At 53.0% G+C, this 20,628-nt stretch overlaps 4 protein-coding genes across 4 annotated transcripts; 2 read left to right on the top strand and 2 right to left on the bottom strand.

Annotated features, from left to right (window-relative positions):
• Positions 1-201: 201 nt before the first annotated feature.
• Positions 202-4,607, bottom strand: BP01DRAFT_334703 (aminophospholipid-translocating P4-type ATPase NEO1). The gene is made up of 2 exons (XM_025573174.1): positions 2,496-4,607; positions 202-2,446 (listed from the first exon to the last, which is right to left on the bottom strand). Exons 1-2 carry the CDS (start codon positions 4,285-4,287, stop codon positions 477-479), a joined length of 3,762 nt encoding a protein of 1,253 aa, XP_025434144.1. The 5' UTR covers positions 4,288-4,607; the 3' UTR covers positions 202-476.
• A 1,087-nt stretch (positions 4,608-5,694) lies between these two features.
• Positions 5,695-11,142, top strand: sec16 (COPII coat assembly protein SEC16). Its single transcript, XM_025570836.1, has one exon. It carries the CDS (start codon positions 5,798-5,800, stop codon positions 11,054-11,056), a length of 5,259 nt encoding a protein of 1,752 aa, XP_025434143.1. The 5' UTR covers positions 5,695-5,797; the 3' UTR covers positions 11,057-11,142.
• Positions 11,143-12,346: 1,204 nt separating this feature from the next.
• On the bottom strand, positions 12,347-14,142 carry BP01DRAFT_421262 (checkpoint protein HUS1 family protein; the record flags this gene model as incomplete). Its single annotated transcript, XM_025579503.1, has 5 exons — positions 13,875-14,142; positions 13,595-13,713; positions 12,603-13,461; positions 12,429-12,505; positions 12,347-12,373 (listed from the first exon to the last, which is right to left on the bottom strand). The coding sequence occupies exons 1-5, from the start codon at positions 13,915-13,917 to the stop codon at positions 12,347-12,349; spliced, it is 1,125 nt and encodes a 374-aa protein (XP_025434142.1). The 5' UTR covers positions 13,918-14,142.
• A 1,964-nt stretch (positions 14,143-16,106) lies between these two features.
• BP01DRAFT_177095 (GAS2 domain protein) lies at positions 16,107-20,628 on the top strand. The gene has a single exon (XM_025570835.1). It carries the CDS (start codon positions 16,359-16,361, stop codon positions 20,460-20,462), a length of 4,104 nt encoding a protein of 1,367 aa, XP_025434141.1. The 5' UTR covers positions 16,107-16,358; the 3' UTR covers positions 20,463-20,628.

The following is a 20,628-nucleotide window of genomic DNA, read 5'->3' as shown; positions in this document are numbered from 1 at the left end:
ATAGACGGGGTAACCTTGTAACTTAGCGAGTACAAGTACATACAGAGGTAAGCGGGTGAAGGTGTTTATCTATTCATCTCTCCCCGTGCCGCCCCCACAGACTAGTAGTCAAGTATACGTGAGCGGACCAATCAACCCACCATACTGCGACTTTTGAGGCGTTAAAGATGGATATTATTCCCATTTAGGATGGTCTGAGTGGCTTGATCGGAGCTAGTGGATTAGGTAGCGGAAGGTATTTGACAGTATGGGAGATTCCGCTTGTAGGTCATATGAAGATTCTATACCCAAGTTCCGATACTGTGATTGAGCTATACATCATTTGGTTGTTGCAACGGCTGAGTCGGTCGTTTTTAGAGATAGCTGAGAGCAGACAGGTGGACGAGCTAGAGAGTACAAGAGGGGTGTTGAACAAGAAGTCAAGTCTAAGGGATGCAAAACACACGGCAGAAGAATCGACAAGCGGGTATAAAACATCATCCCCGAACCTTCCGGTAACTGGGCGGACTCCAGGACCGCATGATCAGTTTCCCGGCCCACACGGGGATGACAGCCACTGCGCTAACGGCAACAACGCGCCAAAGCCAATCAAGTGTGATAATATAGGCGAGATCGAAGTAATCCCCGAGGAAGGGGACGCTGGCGGCGTAGACGAGGGCAGTGCCAATGATGGAGAAAATCATGAACGGGTGCCAGGTGGTGATGGCGATGGCAACCATAAGGAGTTCGTTGATGACCAGCGCAGTGAAAGAGACGCTGATGAGCCGAGGGCCGGTGATTGTGTCGAGGAGGATCTGCGACAAGCCCTGGATAACCGCACCTTGAAACACCGAAACCAACACCCAGGTGAAGAAGGACCGGTAGCTAAGGCTGCGACCTGTTTTGAGCTCCTTGTACAGCTCCGGGTAGAGATTAGCGAGCTCCTCGTCGACATCCCGGTCAAATACGAGGGAGAAAACGGGACCGCTAGTGTAAATCGTCGCATAGCCGACCATAAGCCAATTGATGAAAAGGCCTTTGGGGTCGAAGTGGCTGGCAATACTGTACATGGTCTGGCAGGCGCTGATGATAATACCGCGGTGCATGATAAACTGCGCGAGTTTGGCAGATCGTTTGTAGGAGTTGCGCCCGTGCCAGACGAGGAGCTTAGTAAGGTGGTGAAACTGCGTGATGCTGAAATCCGCAGCAAGAGAGGCCTGTCGGCCTTCTTTGCCAACGATACCAATACCGACATCTGCAGCCTGTATCATAGACACATCGTTGCCGCCGTCGCCAATGCAGCAAACACGCTTCTTAGTGTGATGACGGATGAGGTCGGCCACTTCGGCCTTTTGAGTTGGCGAGCAGCGACAGGCGATGACGGCGGGGAGAAGCACGGCGACAGAGATGAAGGCTGACCGGAATTGACTGAGCATAAGAGCAAGGGATTCACCATCGATAAGGAGACAACAGTCGGTCTTGTTGCGCAGAAAATCCAGGGCTTCCTGGGCGGTAGACTTATCTTTGACCTTGGCAACAGTGTGGATGTATTGTCCACGAGCAACTAGCTTGGCTGAAATCGCGACACAACGTGCGGTTTCGACCTTGTCTCCTGTCAACATCCAGATCTTGACTCCGGCGTTGCGAAGAAGCTCTAATGAAGGTTTCACGTCGCGCTGGAGACGGTCCTCCACACCAGTCACGCCGAGAAGCTCCAGGTCCCGTTCCAGGTATTCACCGATCACCTTCGTCATACCTGCATCTCTGCCTTGTAAAGCCAGCGAAGCTTGTCTGTACCTTGTAGTGAATTCTGCATACTGTTGTTCGGATAACCTTCTTCTTCCAACAACTAGAGTCCGCAATCCCTCACGGGCCATGTTGGCAGTTTCTTCATCGAGCCAGTCGTTGGCAGCGACGATCGTAGTCATGACGGTATCTGCACCTTTCTGAAAGAACCAGATCTCGTTCTCGTTCTGGGACGAGTCCAGAATGCTTTCGTCTGTCTCAAATTGAACGATGATCCCCATCCGCTTGCTTTCAGACGTAAATGGGAACAATTCGAGGATCCGAGCACGCACAACGACATTACCAGTGTGAGTAGACTCCAGGACGATGGTTTGTCGGTCGCGATATGCCAGTTTCAGTCCAACATCCTCTGTGTATCGAACAATGGCAATCTCGTCAGGCGAAGAAGCCTGGTAGTTAGTGACCCGAACACCATCCTCTTCGTCGGTTGTGGGAGTGACATTGTGGCAGAGCGCCAGAGCCAAAACAATGTCTCGAACACGTGAGCCTATCTCCCTCCTAGTGCGTGGAGCCGTACCGGAGCCAGCTTGCATGCCAAATAGGGCTGACGGAGTAGTTAGGGAGTCCCCTGAAAAGCTTTGCTTTACATACGACGTCACTTCCTCCATCGCTTCGTTAGCGTACGAGACGGTTCCAACATGAATCTTCTTGAGCTCCATTTCTGGTTTGGGTCAGCAAGCTCTCTTTAGCCATAGCATCAAGCGGCTTACCATTTTGAGTCAGAGTGCCGGTTTTGTCGGAAAGGAGGTATTCGATTCTACCAAGGTCTTCAGGAATGGTGCTTGTCCGCACAACAGTCCCAGGTATATCCTTGTCTTTTTCAATAAATCGTCCGTACACCGATTTCGCCATATCCAGATTGACACGCAGACTCATCGGAATAATTGTCGAGAACAAGATCAAGTAGATCATAATGGCGACGTACCAAACTTTGTCGTTGGTAGGCTGAAAACCTTCCAGCGCGACTAGAACAATCGAAAGTGCCAGAGTCAGGATGCACAGTATCTTAGTCAGGTTGTTGATCTCATATTCTAGTAGTCCGACCTTCGACCGCGACGGGGACGTCGACAGCGCAGCGCGCGTTTGTGAACCAGTGTAAATGATAGCGGCATAAGTGATAGTATTAGATGCAAGAACAGTATTAGCCCATGCAGTATTGTCTATCGTCAAGGGAGCAGAATTCGGTTGTGACTCCTGATCATCCTGCTCGCGTTCGTGGGTGCTCTTGTCCACATGTGGGTCGTAGGAAGACGACCCCAGCTCGATAGTTCCGAGAAACTCATTGACCCGCCTATCTGGCGCGCTTGCAGTAATTTTGAGTCGAGTGAATTCGCGGAGTGAGAGGGTTTGAGATAACAGTGAAGGCAGTCTTAGCTTCCAATCAGTTTCTCCGTCTAATTGGTCCGTACGTATGAACGTGTCGCAAGCTGAGGGGTTACTTGCTTCATCGTTCACTTCACTCGTGCTGGGCTCATCGCCATGGTCGGCCGGTATAAGGTTCGAGGGTCTTTCCAGGGCCGAGCTTTGTCGGGCAGCGGTGTCATTTGAAAGACTCTTAAGGATCACTACATCTGCAGGCAGACGTTGATTCTTGCGAACCTTCAATATATCACCGACTTTCAAGTCCCTTGACCTCCTCGTCACCTCCAGAGCGCCAGTCGGTCTATCAAAGCTCAAGACAGTAAACTCTTCCGCATTTGCCTCAGCATCTCTGCGCCGGCGACCGATATCATCCAGAGCTTCCTTCCCGAGTGAAATCGAAACGACAAATGCCAGAGGTGCGATGTATGAGGACATGTAACCTATCCGGAGGACAGGAATGATTTGTGACAGAGCGACAAGTAGGAAGTAAATGTTGAAGAAGAATGAGAACTCGTTATACAGGGTGCGGGGTAGAAAGCTCCAAGGCGTGTATTTGGCGTTGGATACAATGTTTGGCGGGTATCTTAAGCGCTGCGCTTGCCCGACGAACACGTCGCGCGGAGGCTTTGTCTCGGTCGGATTGGGTTCCTCTATCACTGTAGAGTTAGAGGAACCAAACCAAGCTCTTGCAGCCTTGAGACCGGGAATCCTGAACCTAGAGCTCTTCTGCGACAGCCGTTCTGCATCCTTTAATGAACGAGCAGAGCTACGCCGGCGTTCGTTAAGCAGCGGGGCATCATCATCCGTGTATGTTCGCGAACTGGCGTGAGACCTTCGAATTCCTCCGTCGTCGCGATCCTGATCCTCGAGTAAACCGGCGGTATCCTCCTGCCCTCCTCCGAGTGTACCAGAGATGCTCCGCTTCCACCGGTTTCCCACTCCAACTCGGAGGTTTCGCAACGCTATGCCCGGGCTACGACTCCTTTGCTGAGTCTCTTCTTCTCTCGATCGACGATGTGTTCCATAAAGATGCGTTGTACTTGGGTCGAGCTCCTCCAGGTCGAGGTCGTCATCGGAGCCAGAATCGCCTGCGATGCTGGATCGGCCGTAAGGATGTGGATACTCGGATAATGAAGGCATGGCAGGCAGAAGAGAGATGAATTAAGATGGGCGTTCCATGCGAGAATGGCGTTCCGGAAGCTCCTTTATACTTAGTTGTGTTGTCATGTCACGGTGAACTGCAAGCAAACTGTCCCGAACATAGCACTGCTGTTGTTGGGGTATGGAGGGGGCGGGTGTATGTAGGTTTGACCGCGACTGCGACTGCGACTGCTGATGCGCGCAAGGGGATGAGCGAAGATAAGCAATGGTGAAAGCGAGATTGAGCAATCGAGCAGATGATCAGCACGATTTCAGCCACTCCTGAGGTCGACTCAGTTCACTATCGAGTGAGAAACGAGGCTTGGGGCATTAATTAATCATGGTGGCCTAAATGGTCGAGAGGCTGTGATGGCGGCAGGCAGAGGACGGCCCGATCACATGACGGCGTGTCGGAGCCGCTGCTTTTGTTTGCTTACGGAGTACAATATTGTCTAACTACATAGTATTTAGTTGTTGTGCCAGTTGCAGGTTGACCGGATATGATCTATACTGCAATCACCACCTTCCTAGCAATAAGAACTGCTTCTGCGGACAGCCTGAGTTTGTATGCTAGTACTGGTACTGGAGGATGTGACCTGGAGATTCACTTGATATATATCCTTGAGGGATTCAGTCTCACGAATGCCCGTCGGAGAATCAACTTCGAGTTGGCATGCCCACATCAGTCGCCACCTTGCTTAGCCACACGCTGATTCCTATGCTTAAATTGTCTTCATTATTGGCAAATTCTCTCTTCAGATGATTGTATGTCGGATCGTGTACAAGAGATGGGGAAGCTTTTAGTTGTTCCAATTGAGATGTTCTCGCATCAACAAAAGATGCGTATGATTGGCTTTCTCTTGTTGCATAGTAAAGTGGTAGGTATACACTAGCTTAATACCTGTTGTGTGAGCAATATTTCCTTTGCGCTCAAGAAAAAGTGGTTCTCAGTGATTGTCTCATCCTAAGGTTTCTCGTTCCCAGCTATCGACACACAGTAGCTACCTTAATCACTGTGAACTGGAACTACTACATCTGATACGCCACACCCGCGCGGCGGAGTAATGGTAGCACGTGACACTAGAGGAAACAGGTTAGGTGGCACTTCCGGTCGGCAGAACCATGATCCGCCCCGGATGACGGGCGCGTCCCAAGGACTGATGTTCATTAGTTTGTCGGAGCAGCATCATAACCAAGCCATCCTCAAACGGCTGCAGCTGTCCGAGACTCAAGAAAGGAGGACTACGGTACAGCCCCCCGAACATGCAGTCATGATTTTTTCATTGTCCCCTTATCTTTTGTAATGTCTACAGCTGCAAGGTGCTTTTTTTTTATTCCGTTTTAGCCCGATCAGCTATTCATGTTTCGTATCACATAATTTCGGACGACCCTTATCATACTAATTTCCTGGTCAGCCGTCGAGGCACAATTATCCCTTGGAAGTGGTGATTGAGTGAAGACAGGAATTTACCAACGTCTTTTGGCAGTCTCTGAGCATCACTAGCCCATCATGGCATATCCGAATGCAGCGGCCGTATGGAATCCGGCGCTGAGGTCGAATGATGAAGATGTCCCTCCCGTGACGACTCCCACCACTGAACTCGAGATCAACACCGCCATCGAAGCCACTACAATACCTCTCGGCTCACCAATGGAAACCCCTCATGATGTGTCATTCGGCGACGTACTTTCTTCGTCATCTGATTATGCCAACGGCACCCATGAAACGGCAGCGCCAGATGTGAACGTCCCTGAACCTTCCGCGAATCACGACCAAGAGCCAGCCGAGCCAATTTTCGTCGCAGAGCCACATGCTTCCGGTACACAAGATGAGCCGCTCATGACAAACGACGATGTTATCGAACCATTGGAAGAGTCGCTTCATACAACCGGAGACACAAGCAGAAAGCCTATTGGAGGCGATGTAGCGGACGCTCAGCAGGTATCGAATGGTGGAGATGAGACGCAAACGCCTGCGGAAAGCATTGAGCCCGCGGAGGAGTCAGGCAACATCACTCCCACCGGCCCCACCGGTACATTTCGTGGCGATGAGCTACCACAACCCAATGGAGAGATCCAAAGCAGCCACGATCTATGGGGAAGCCCCGCGCAAGAGGAGCCTGAGGGCGACGACTTCTTCCATCAGCTCAAAACGCAGACGAAGCCCATATACTTCTCGCCCGAAACGGAAACTAGGTTTGAGGAAGGCGTTCCCTTACTGAACAGGGGCATTGATTCTATGATTGAGCCTTCGGAGACTGTCGAAAGTCGCATCAACAACGTCTTCAAGGGCGACGAGGACGAAGATGACGGGTTTTTCAAGGCTGTGCAGGACTCAACCTCTCAGCAGAGCCCCGAACCTCATATCACTCGCAAGAGCACGTCTCAAGTGTTGGGTTCATTAGGTCTATCAGAAGACTCAACAGCCAACGCGGAAGAGCCGAGCAAGCGGGATTCGGACAGTGCTTTGGCTGCAGCAGGCTCACAAAACTCTCCAACTAACGCGTTTGATCAAAGCGAGCAGGATTCGGAGAGCGCTCTGGCAGCAACAGGCTCACATTTTCCGGTCGACACTGCCGACGTAGACGAACAGGAGTTTGAGAGCGCCCTGGCTGCAGCAGGCTCACAGTTCCCGGTCGATACTGCCGACGTAGACGAACAGGAGTTTGACAGCGCCCTGGCTGCAGCAGGCTCACGGGTCCCGGCCAATGATCCCGATTCCAGCGAGAAAGAGCTTCAGAGCGCTTCGGCTACAACACATTCCGAAATCCTGGTCGGTGCTGTTGATCCGAGTGAGCAGGAATTCGAGAGTGCTTTGGCTGCCGCAGGTGCACAGGACGGTATGAAGACAAGCTCCTCGGACGATGACCTGGCTGCGCGTTGGCAGGCTGAGCTCGACGATGATCACGCCGAGGGCCAGCCGGCCGAAGACGACCTCGCAGCCCGATGGCAAGCAGAACTCGATGACGATGATGATTTACTATTTGAAGATGAATCGGCCGGAGGATCGCAGGAACCCAGTTTTCAAGAATTACTTGGTAATTCTGCTCCTGCTGCTCAAACAAGCCTCTCAAGTCCCTTCGGTACACCAGATAATTCGGTCAGACCCAGAGCGCAGCAAAGGTCCTACGTGCCACACCAGCCATCTACGTCTGACTTGCTCCAGGGAATTCCCGCAATGACTCCCCGGGATGGCTACTTCGCGCAACAATCACGTCCGACTGAGGCAACCAAGAAAGCTGAGAGTTTCGCTGAGCGTGCCAAGGAAGGTTACAGATCACCTTATGATCTTCCAGAGGCTCTTACTCGCCCTCGTCGGCCTATTGTTACCAACAAAACTGTCATTTCTCAACCGGGAGTTCCGCCGCCGCCGCCGCGAAGCAATAGCCTTCCAGTCCCTCCACCGAAAGCGCCGGGTTCGACACCTTCGATTCCGACACCGTCAACCAACGCGGCATCCACCGCTATTCCACCTGCACCGAAGAATTTCTTTGAGGAACTGCCTCTACCACCGCCTCGCGCACCTCCTCGCCCGGCTAGCACGGGGCGATACACACCGGGCCCCAATTCAGTGCCAGCAACGGCATCTCCCTCAGCGCCTGCGCCGCCGGTCAATCCGTATGCTAGTGCTCCTCCCGTGCCTCAACCGGCGGTCGATTTTCAGCCTCAGTCTCTTTTACAACAACCCGAAAGAGTAGACCCGTATGCGAGCTTGTTGACCCCAAGTGCTCCTAGCGGCACAGCTGCAGCTCCTGCTACTTCGAGGTATTCGCCGAAGCCACCAAATCTACAAAATGGAATCAAGCCACCGGCCTCTCCCAGATACTCTCCGGCACCCCCTCCATCAAGTGCTCCCCCACCTCCTCGCAATCGTTATGCTTCTCAGGCTCCTATCAACCCTGGCCAATCTGTCACCCTTCCATTTCAACCCCGTACATCCAGCCCTCTGGCCCATCATGAGAAGGTCTCTTATCGTCCCCAGGAGGGGTTGGAAAAGCGCTCATCCTTGGACCAGTCGGCTTTTCCTCCTGCCATTGACGTTCAATCTGAACCTGAGTCTGCCGCCAACCCACTTTTCACACCGGGTGAAACCGCTATTGAAGCTACAATCACAGGCCTTGATGTAAGTGGCGAGAAAGTGAGCATGCAGCCAACGTCACCTCCCAGGAATCAATATGCTCCACCTGAGTATGTCAACCAATTCGCTCAGCGGATCGCTCCAGCTGCTCAGGACAATGCACCGCAAGTTCCTTCCGCCACGATTGAAGAGACTCCCTTGTTCCCTCCCCGTAGATCAATGACACAATCACCCGGTCAACAAGCGCTTGGCCCTCGATTGTCTGTACCCTCAGTTGACCCTCTCCAGAGGCCTGCATCAGTTCATGGTCCTGCCTCACCTACTAAAGCCGTGAACCCATACGCACCAGCGCAAACCTCTGCACACAATCGCGTCGCCTCTCAGCAGCTGGACTTTATTCCCCCGACCGATGATCAGCAGTATGATCCTCTCGAACGGTGGAAGGGAGCACCGATAGTCAAATTTGGATTTGGCGGTACAGTTCTGTCCTGTTTCCCAAAGCATGTACCCCGATATGCCGCTGGCCAAGCGGCCCCAAGGATCAAGCCAAGCCCTGGCGAGTTGAAAACAAGCCAATTCAATGATTGGATCCCGCCCACGGAGAGCATTGTTCGGCATCCTGGACCTCTCAAGTCCAAATCTAAGAAGAAGGACCTTCTTGCCTGGCTATCGAGCAAGATAGCCGCATTCGAGAATGAAGGTATTCCGGAGAGTGCCCGATCACTTCCCGACGGTCACAAGCGCTACGACGAGAAGGTACTACTGTGGAAGATCATTCGGATAATGGTCGAACATGACGGTTTGCTGGAGGGCTCAGCTGAGATTCAGAAGTCTTTGCGCGGTGTTATTCTTCCTCATTTACCAACTGGCGAGACAGACGAGAGCTTTGAACCAGGTTTCCAGTCTTTCAACGCTGCTCCACCCGCCGACATGCCATCTCGCCCAGATGCGGTCAATGGTCAAGCTATCGGGGCACTGCGCAACAATCTTCTCCTCGGCGAGCGCGAAAAAGCCGTCTGGGCTGCAGTAGATAGTCGTCTATGGGGTCACGCCATGTTATTAGCGTCAACTATGGACCGCTCAGTCTGGAAGCAGGTCGTGCAAGAATTTGTTCGACGTGAAGTTAGATCGACTTCCGGAGGTACTGAATCCCTTGCAGCTCTTTACGAGATCTTCGCCGGAAATATCGAGGAGAGCGTAGATGAACTGGTTCCCCCATCAGCACGAGCTGGCTTGCAAATGGTCAGTAAGGTTGACGGGCATGGGTCTTCCAGAAACGCTCTGGAAGGCTTGGAAAGCTGGCGAGAAACACTCGGACTCGTGCTATGCAACCGCAGTACAGAGGACCATCAAGCTCTTTTGGCCCTCGGGCGGCTACTTTCAAGCTATGGCCGGACAGAAGCTGCACAAATATGCTTTATATTTTCCCGAGCTGCAGTGTTTGGTGGTATTGACGATCCTCAAACGAGCATTGTTCTCTTGGGGGCTGACCATCAGCGGTCGTCTACCTCTCCGCTACATGACGAAGACTGCATTCTGCTTACCGAAGCCTATGACTACGCCAGCTCCGTTCTCTCGGCCTCCCCTAAGCCGCCGCTTCCCCATCTCCTGGCGTATAAATTGGTCCATGCCTGGTCTCTCGCCGACCGTGGCCGCAAGACAGAAGCTCAGCAGTACTGCGATGCCATCGCAGCAACTGTCAAAGCAACAACGAAGACTTCGCCATACCACAACCAGTATTTGTACAACGGTGTTGACGAGCTTTCCGCGCGCCTGAAGCAGTCGAGCAGCGATGCGGGATCGTCGTGGATTTCAAGACCCAGCATGGAGAAGGTTTCCGGGTCAATGTGGGCCAAGTTCAATAGTTTCGTTGCTGGCGAAGACAATGATACTGCATCCACGGATCCTGCAAAGTGTGGTGAGGCAGATATTGGTCCCTTTGCCAAGATTGCCGGCACGCCTACTGTGAGTCGCTCGCCTTCTATGTCGGACATCTACGGCGTGCAGCCAAGTCACGGCACTGCTCCTTCGCGTTATTTGCCAAATAATCAGTACGCTCCGACATCTTCACCTGAGCAATTCCGTGGCAGATCGTCTCTTGACTCCCAGCGATCGTCCTCTTACAATTTTGGTCTTGCGCAGCGACGGGGCTCGCAGGAGCCTTCGACGCCGGTTGATAACGGCCCGTATCAAGCGGGAATGTTTTATAATTCCCCTCCATCAAATGCAGGCTATCAGCAGACACCCCCTCAGACCTCGTATATTCCTCTGGCCCCTGTCGAGGAAGATCTAGTGTCTCAGCCCTCGGCTAAAGCTCCGTTTACTTCGGGTCCAGCTTCCCCTAATATGGTCTCTCCCTATCAACCTCCTGGGTATGGATCATTTGGCCAACCGCTCCACGAGACCCCTTCGGCTGTCTCTCAACCAGGTGAAGGTGGCTACATGCCTCCTGCTAGTGGCGGCGGCTATGAGCCTCCCGCGACAACCAATGTTGCTCCTGAATCGGAAAAGCCAGAAGAGGATGAACAGGACGAGCCGGCGAAGAAGAAGAAGTCATTCATGGACGAAGACGACGATGATGATATAGCTGCCCGGGCCGCTGCAATTCAGAAAGCGGAAAAGGCACGCAAAGATCGTGAAGCAGATGACGCCTTCCGAAAGGCAGCAGAGGCCGACGGTAAGTTAGCATAATGCTCTCCCCTAATTCATTGGACCGCTTGACTTATAAGTTTGCCCTAGCTAAACGGGCTGCTCCGGCTAAGAAAGGGTGGTTTGGAGGTTGGTTCGGTGGGAAGAAAGAGGGCGACAATGCCGGCGGCGGTGGTCCAATTCGAGCCAAGCTTGGCGAAGAGAGCTCCTTCTATTACGATACTGAGCTGAAGAAATGGGTCAACAAGAAAGATCCCAACAGCGCAACTGCAGCTCGTGCCACGCCGCCACCCCCGCGTGGATCCGCGCCTCCAAGCCGGGCGGCCAGTGGCAGCAGCGGTGCGCCTCCACCACCAGCGTCAAGTGCATCTCCGATGCTGTCCGGTGCTGACAGCCGGCCCCCATCTGTTGCCGGTGCTCCTCCGCCGCCACTTTCTGGTAGCCCAGCGCCACCGTCGGCTCTTGGTGCTGCGCCCCCGATTCCACGATCCATCTCCACGAGTGCTGCTCTCCCCACGCCGCCAAGCGCTGGCCTAGCTGCTCCTCCTAGGCCGGCGACATCGCTGAGCAATGCTAGCTCCATCGACGACCTGCTTGGTGCACCACAGGCACGCAAAGGCCCTGCCGCCAAGGGCAAGAAGAAGGGACGTTATGTTGATGTCATGGCAAAATGATTTCTTCTTTCACGGACATATTCCTATTTACCCCTCTAAACCTCCTGGATTCAAACCTCAGGCCTGAACATGGTTTATGTTTGTGTTATCCTAATATTTTTCTTCCTTTTTTCCTATATAATGTCTCACGATTTCTCTTTGTTGGACTCCTTTACCCATTTATACTACATTTCTATGACGAGTTCCTCAGGGCTTTGTCTAGCGAAGGTCGTCGGCTAGTTCGCTCCGAGGAACGCGTTACATGCCGTCTGCTCCGAGATTCCCGAGCGGCTTTTCTTTTTCTTTTTTTTTTTCTTTCAAGCTCGCCGAGCGTTCTGTCTTGCATGACTGGTTAAACCCGTGTATATTACATGTGTGCACATATGTCATGTTTTTTTGTGCCAAATCGTCATTTCCAGCATTTTATCTGACATGAGATTCGAGGATGAGACTTTTTCTCCGAGGACGTGTCTTGCATTACCTGGGGGATGTCTGCATGGTGTGATGCGTTTAGTAAAGTCTTGCAATTTATGCGATAAAAACCGCCGATCTATGTGCAGTGACAAATGACAGGCATTATATTATAGTACAGGTATAAAAGCGACTACTGTCTTTAGGTCTAAAGGAGATTCGTGAGCAGAAGATGTCGTGATATAAATGTGGTTCCCAGCGAGGATTCTCAAGCCGCATATGAGTTCATATAGTACTAAGAAAAGCTCAGCCAGCCATACGCCGCACTCGTGGGGTCACCGCAAACTTACCGTTAGACACGAGTCCTCCTCATTGAAAGTCCCGGGGAGATAGACGTAAAGGATCAGCGCCGTCTCGTGGACGAAACCTAGCCATCAAGAATAACATTAGCCCAAATCCTCAGCTCAGAGCCTGCTGCCACCCGCCCAAACCCTCCATATCTCATCTCAGGGAGCCCAACTCACAAGCAACAACCCTGGGACTCAACCTCCCCACACTCAACACCCTTCCCCAATCCCGCCCATCGATCCGCACCCGCGCCCACCCCGCCTCGTCATCGCTGGGCAGCGCCCGCATCCGCTCACTCGGCAACTGCTCCAACTCGCCCTGCGACAACTGCCCCGGATCCAGCGACGGGTTGACGAGATCGGTCCACACGCTGGAGATGCGCAGCGCGTCCGTCGCGATCGCCAGCCGCAGGGAACCGTGCATATTGGCGGACAGCTCGAGCTTTGGGGCGGTGTTTGCAATGTTCGCTGCGATGCTGGGGTTCTTGCCGTTCTGCTGGCCGGGGGCAGCGAGTTTCGTGAACCGCTCTGAGATGGCTTTCAACTGGCTGAGGTTGGGCAGGATGATGTGCACGTCTGGATCGCGACAGCGGGGTTCGTGGAGGCCCTCGACGGCGGATTCGTGGAACACCTTGACGGGGATCTCTTGCGTGATGACGGTTTCACGTTCGCGGCCGGGGCGGGTTGAGGAGGTGGCCGTCGCGGTGGTGGAGGCGGAGGTGGAAGTAGGGCCCGGCCCGCCGGCGGGACGGTCACTAGTAGTAGTACTGTTAGTATTATTTGCGGGATTGTTGGTGTTGCCCGGGTCAGCAGGCCCCGTGATGCCCAGTGCGTTGGAGCCGGGCGCCCATGACAGCGTGCGGATGGTCAGTGCCAGGAGCGGAATGCGGCCCTTCTGGGTGAGGCGGAGTTGGGCGGATTGGGCGTCGACGGCGGAGCGGAGGGCACGGTGGAGGGCGCCGATCGGGACTTCGAGGTTGATGATGCCGCCGGAGTTGGATTCGAGGACGTAGGTCGATTCGTCGAAGATGGCGTCCTTGAGTGGGGTTGATTAGTTTTAGTTTCGGGGATATGGCAAGTTAAGTTGTTGGATTGTGATGGTTGGTTGGTGTTGGTGTTGGTGATGGTGGTGGTGGTGGTGGTGGTGGTGGTGATGACTTGCTGCTTACAATAGGCAACTGCGCCCATACTTGGGTGCCTTGATCGGGGATGATGGTGAAGCGGATATTCCCTGGCTCTAATCGCATCCAGCAGGTCTTGCCCAGGGAAGAGAGCGAGGCGGTTAATTCTGTAGACGGTGTACGCCGTGTTAGCTATGTGGACTCGGGCCATTGCGAAGGCTGATGTGGTGATCTGGTCTAGGCCTTGAGAGCTTTAAGGCTATCGATCGATAGCCCGAAACGCCAGAACGCGGTTAGATGGACCACGCGACAGAGGCAGCAAACGTACTGGAGAAGGTCTCCGCGTTGGTGAGCTTGGTTCGGAAGCGCATGTTGTGCTAGATCATAGTTCTGTAAAGGCACAGGAGCAGTTGATGTTGAGCGCAGAGTGTAGTATGATGATGATAATGAAAAGGATGATGTTCTTTTGGTTGATGAAGCTTGGAGCTCGGCCGGTCGCGGTGGGGGATCCGCGAAGAGCAAACAACGCAAATCCATTCAAAATTCGTACCTCCCTCCGGCTTCGCTAATTATTTGACATCTCATCTTGCTCCTAGTAGAGGCCAACAGCATGTAACTATCGGTCAAACACACCTTTCAACCCTACACCACGGGCAGTGTACTGTACTGTACTGTACTGCCACTTATCTACTCCGGTCTTCTAGACAGCTTAGCCAGCTCAGCCACGGCTGTTGGTCGCCGACGTGCCTCGGCTCCTGGCCAATTCCCCAATGACACAGCATGATACATTCGTAAACCCCATAGGGATCCCGGCAGATATCACCCACGTGGCGCGCAACATAATGGCCCACCGATTGTCCATTGCTTTACATTGCAGTCCTTGCTACTCAGACACTTCCCTTACAGACTTCTGCCCCTCAGCTCCCAAATTACTCAAACTTTTCGTTAGGTCACCAGGGATAGATTATAGGCGTGGCCTAGTATCCCTCCTATGAAAGGATCGAATCCCTGTCTGGCCGTGAAGTGAAGGAAAATACCTAAGGCCATCCTTGTCACCACCAATCTCTGACTTTCATCGGGCCTGGGATTCTCAATTGCAACCAATCCAATGGGTTCCAATTCCGCGAGGGTCCTGTTTTTCATGACTCCTTTCGCAGCAATACCTTGCAGATTTGGAGTCAGCAATATCCTACTTGGGCTATCAAACCGTGGGCAGCCCATGGCCGCAAGCACGGTAGACTTTTGAGGGAGATGCAAAATTTGCCGATGTAATTTCCCACGCAATTACAGGCCTCTGATAACACCCAAAAGACCTCAATCGACGCAAGCATCGCGAAACGCAGAGGCCAAAGAGCTAGAACGGTTCCAGAAATGAGATATTATATGCAAGGGGGCGTCGATCACCGATCTACTCCCGAGGCATCTTCAGTGCCGAGTGGTTCGGGAGAACCGACAAGAGCAATCTGTTGACACTGGGACGCGCATGGCGGAAGAGTCGGTATACTTCGCACAAGCAATTTCTATTCTACTCCATGTTAGATTATGCACAGGCTTCCATGCACTAAGATGACTCCGAATAGGGGGCGACAAGACCCAGTCGCGTGTCCGTCAGGTTCCGCAGTTGGGTTTCTGCATGGCGATGGGGGGTCTCGTGTGTGTGTGTGTGTGTGTGTGTGTGTGTGTGTGTGGGAAAGACAGCAGTCATGTCAATTGTACGGGATATCTACAGAACACTGTATGTCGTACAAAATGATGTGCATCTGTTGTTGCCAGATGCCATCGGACATGGAAAAGAAAAAAAGGGGGGGGGGGGGGGAAGAAGGTTGACATAAATGGAGGAGGTTGGAGTGGAGGGAAAGTCACACAGTATGGAGAAAGTAGACCCTACGCACTAAACACACAATCTGTATGCGGTCTAGGGCTTGAGAATAAGATATTTTTATTACATTATTATTAATAGGATTGGTTTAAAATCGGAGTAAATCGAGGTGACTGGCATTAGTTAACTCAACTAACAATCTGGAGTTTCCCCCTATTAAATCCTGACGCGGCTCCACTCCAGCAACTCACCCGCGCAAATCCGTTCTCCGTTCCTCTCTTTACACACCAACAACTCACTCACTCACTCATTCTTACCACCAACTCACCTTTGCATAATTCGCCCCCCTCTTCCTTCAGTCTTCGAATCATCGTTGCCACTCCAGTCATTCTCTTGGGTCAAGAGCTGGTCTCCGAAGGTCGAAATCTGAAGCGTCATTCCACTCTCGTTATCATTGCGCTTGCTGCAGCCGCCCAACTCTCTCCCTAACTTCCCTCTAAGCCTGTTTTTGGCTCTTGCAGTGTGATCTATCATCACTACCACCTATCACTCAGTCAGCAGAGCATCATCCCACAGCCTCCCCCCCTCTCCCTCTCGTTCAGATCTCGCCCTCCCCCTCTTGTCCCTCCTCGTTAATTTCCGCCCGATCTCTACCTACCTTTGGTCCTCATACATTCTTTCCCCCCCCCCTCCCATCATTGGGTGCATTATCCACGGTGTCGGCCTGATTCGGACTTTAATTCCTTCATTTTACCTCCGCATCCGTCCGTCCATTACGACATTCCGACTCATCTTCAACCAAACTTCAACCTCAAGGCCTCCTCTTCATAGACTTTTGGCGGGATCGCGTCAGCATGCTTGCTCTTCAGCTATATTCTCTCTCTTCGACCTTCGATATTGCGACCCGACCTCCATTGCTTCAACCTCACTACTGATCTTTCGCGACAAAAGTCCCATCTGGTCCTCTTCCGGCGACTGCCGTGCTCCTCCGAAATGGCCAGTAGTCGCGTCACTCCTCGTCCTACCCCAGTCCACCACACTCACCCGCCGCGGTCTCGATCTCCGGACCGACCAATTCCCGACTATGAGCATATTGATCCCCTACTCGGCAGCCTTTCCCCCGAATCGACACTTCGAGCGCTTACTTCGACCAACGCCGTCCCAAAGAACGAGAAAGTCGCGCATGACATTCTTTCCCAGAGCATCGCCCAGGTCTCTCCCGCCGAGAGAGCTCTCGCAATTCGCGCCGCAGTTGTCGCTCAAAAATTGAATCTGTGGTACAAGGAAATTCAGTCATGGAGTTGGCCGAAGCACACCGACGAGGAGAAAGGGCTGGGTTTTACTCCCCCATCCGATCCCACCAATGAAGAATACTATGGGAGCCTGCCTGCGGCTGTGGTGGAAGAACACGAGAAGCGCATTGAGGAGATTCGAGATGAAATGGACGTGATTGACATGGACGAGCTCAAAGAGCACGTTCTCAATGCCCACATTCCAGCCCGGTCTCGGCCATCGTCCGCTAACAGCAGCTTGTCCGTTCCTCCTACATTCTCCTACGTTCAATTGAGTGATTTCACGGCCGTCATTACTGCCACTATCCTTCGAGCTCTCCCTCTTCTATCGCGCCTGACGAATCTTCTTTCGATTTGGAACGTTCGTCTACTGGTCCTGCGTCAAATACCAGGTTTGCTTCACAGCCTGCGTCTCGCGCGCTCGGAATTGGAGGCTGCATTGGATCTCTTGAAGGCTTCCGAGCCCCCTAGCGAGAAGGACCCCCTGTTTTCCCGCGCAAACTACCATGCCACGCGCGCCCAACTAGAAGCCACGGTTGTCTCCGCTGGCCGCAGATTAGATTGCGTGCTCGATGCTTTGGATGACTGCGAAGATTCTATCCCGGACTGCTGGATCGATGACCTTGAAAGTATTGAGTCAGAATTTGGTACCTGGACCATGCAAGCAGAGCAACGTACCGTGGACAATGAGTGGCAGCGCGTGACGGCCATTGCCCAGAAGGACGTTTATCTCGACACAGGCAAGGACACCTCCGACCAGCTCTCTATAGATGATATCCGAGACGAAGATCGATCTCTCGCCTCGTCCGGCCCGGTAGTGCAGACAGGTCACTCATTCCCTATGGAGACCATTGACGAAGAAGAGACAAGCACTCCTGTCCAAGCCAAGCTTGACGATTCCGGACAGGATGAACTGAAAATTCCCGATTTACCGACTATCATGGACACGACTTCTGCCGACATCGATGATACTACTTCATCTGCAGTTTCGGACGTTACCAACATGCCTGCTGCGCTGACTTCCAGCAATGCGACAGCCACTATCTCTCAAACTTCCATTGACTCGATTTCCTGCCCTGTCACTGTTGCTTCCTCTACAACCAGTCTTGACCAGACAGAGGCTGTGCTTCCACTTGAAGCAAATCCATCTACTCCCCCTGTTGTGGTGAGCTTGGATAAGTCGCAAGGCTGTGAGAGTCAATCTGACGAAGAGAAGTCTCATGATGAAGTACTCCGCGCGCGGGAGACTCCAAATGGTTCCTGTGGACAGCCGATTAACTCTCAGATGGCTGAGCAGAAGGTTCCAGCTTGCGAGGACATCACATCGCCTCTCGAGATCTGCTCGGGCTTCAAGGATTCCGCACGCAGCTTGGAATGTCCGCAGGACAGTCGATCAATTGTTGATCATCGTGATATGCTCTCGAGCGTAGAAGAGGCAGAAGTTCCTCGTCACACTCAAAAGTCCACTTGTCTTTCGCCCCCGGAAGATAACCTGCAGCCTCCGAATAGCCCACAGACAGACACTGGCAGTGTCATTATACGGCGGCACAGCAGTGTATCCATGTCTCCCCAGACTCATGTCAAGCGTGGTTTCAAGCCTGAAGAAGTCCTTGTGCCTCACACAACAAACCCAAATGGCCTAGTTGAACTTGTTGGAAATCTACCGTCTTCGCTGACCCTGGATGAAGCAACCTCGCTAGCAAATGACGCGGGTCAGCATGAGCTGACCGAGGCTACTGGACGAAAGTCCTCTAGTCTGGCAAAATCAGTATCCGCTCTCAGCAATGGTTCCCTTGGAACATCAGCAGAGTCGGTCATTGCAACCAGTGATGAACATGTTCCTGTGCGAACTTTATCCGTCTCTCAGAGGGAAACGAATGACGAGCCTACCCCAAAGAAGCCTCTCGAGAGTCCGATAAAACTTTCCAAGGACAGACCTGGCTCCTTGATCTTCGATGCAGATCGCGCGGACGCTCGGCCTAGGCGCATGTCGATCGGTTCTTCTATCTCGGATTATCCGTCGCTTGTGTCAAGCCCGGAAATGCGCGAGCCACATGGGTCTTCATCCAATGGTACCCCTCTGCTACTTGAGACTCCCCCGCCATTCAAGGCTGATTACCAGAAGTCTGATCCTGTAGCACCTGGCAGTGATCACACGCTGAGAGAAGATCGCCTCTTCCGACTGGACAGTCAGAAATTGTCCCCGCGTACAGAGTTAACGCAGAACAGAAATCTCAGTCTTCCCCTGCAGCGTTTTATTAATGAGAGGTTAGAGCTAACCTTCGGAGACGCAATTGGCGGGAAGACTGAAAGTACTGCAACCACCCAAGGGCCTTCAGATGTGTTTTCCAATCTACACCCTGCCCTAAAGAACTGCTCTTTGCCGTCTCAGGCTGGTAGATTTTCAGCCTCAGGCAAGAACATACGGGATTCCCCCAGTCAGTCACCCGAGGTTACTCGTGAAGAGAGCCTCAAGCCGGGCACGGGTGGCATTGCGAAGACGCTGCGCGAAGCTTGGGAACACACTAAGAGCCCTGGCTCAACAGCCCCGATCCCCAAGGCCCCGGCAGCGCCACTAGAACAATTCAACGCAATGCGTTTGAAGAGGCAATTGACTTCGCATCGTAGTCTCGAGAGCATTGGAGCGTATCTTCCAGCAACTCGATCTAGCGATGAGACTTTATCCATTCCAGGTTTTGGTTTTCTTAAGGCTGCATCGGGGTCGTCCACCCCGACCACACAAATGAGGAAATCCAAGGATCATTTGGATGAGAAGATTTCCTCTATTTTGACTGCCCTCGATGCTCGAATTCATCTAGTGTCTGCGGACAGCGAGCACGATGGGCAATCAACTGCATCGCACCCAATGAAGCAAAGAGAGCGCTTTCGCTCTATCTCCCCTCAGGGTTCGCCAGCTCGTAGCAGCACACCAACTCCCTCGTTAACCATCACCCCCGCCGTATCCCGCCGGCGCTATTCCCATGCACATGCTCCAGAAGAAAGCTCCGTGAAGCTCTATCATCTGCACCGGGGCGGCAAGTCTGCCCCGACCAAGCTGTTTGTGCGGTCAGTCGGCGAGAACGGCGAGCGCGTCATGGTTCGGGTTGGTGGCGGATGGGCGGACTTGGCTGAATATCTGAGAGAATTTGCCGTTCATCACGGACGTCGACACGTTTCGGACACGCCTTTGGTTGAGGTTCAAGGACTCTCCCGTACCTCTCCCACGTCTCCGCCCAGAAGTAGATTAGCTCCTGCTGCCAGTGGACGAAGAACTCCTTCTCGACCGCCTTCTGTCCTCAGCAATCGACCAGCATCTTCTTTGGCTGTGCGCAAAACCCGGCGGACCTCCAACGTCTCAGATATGGCCGAGTTCCGCACTTCAACCATTTGCGAGGCGCTGAGTGCTTCATACTCACCTCTGTCGACTGTTTCGCGGCGTCGACTATCAACTTCGTCCAATGCCTCGATGGGTGCGTCCTCAGCAAGCGAGTTTCGGCATGGATCATCATATTCTCCCTCGAACACCGCCGCAGGAGCTGGTACCCACACAACGCCCTTGGGCCTCGCAGGGCCGCGTCCAAGGCACGTCTCGATCAGTGCCGAAAGTGAGGCCTGGGTAGAAGACGTACTTGGACAGGCCCGACGGAGCTCTTCTCTACGTCCTTATACCTATGGTCTGCCGCTTCAGGAGCAGGAGCCTGTTCCGGACAAGGCACCTGTGATCTCGAAGTCCCGGAGTATCAGCGACCTGGGGACTGCCGGCTCCAGCCGGCGGGTCGCTCTCCGTGGACTTGGGAAACGTTAATCGTTGCCCAGCTTTAACCTCTACCCCCATTTTGTTCCGACATCCTAAACATCTTTCTAACCTCTTCCCCCTGGATTATTTGCTCGTCTACTAGCACTGGCGTTGGCCGTTACCTGGATCTTTTACATGTTTGGTCGGTGTCTCGGACAAGAGACGGGTGCATAAA

This window comes from Aspergillus saccharolyticus, assembly GCF_003184585.1.
Source record: "Aspergillus saccharolyticus JOP 1030-1 unplaced genomic scaffold BP01scaffold_5, whole genome shotgun sequence".
NCBI lineage: Eukaryota > Fungi > Ascomycota > Eurotiomycetes > Eurotiales > Aspergillaceae > Aspergillus > Aspergillus saccharolyticus.
The sequence above is the reverse complement of the archived record's forward strand: the minus strand, read 5'-3'. Positions and strand labels throughout refer to the sequence as shown.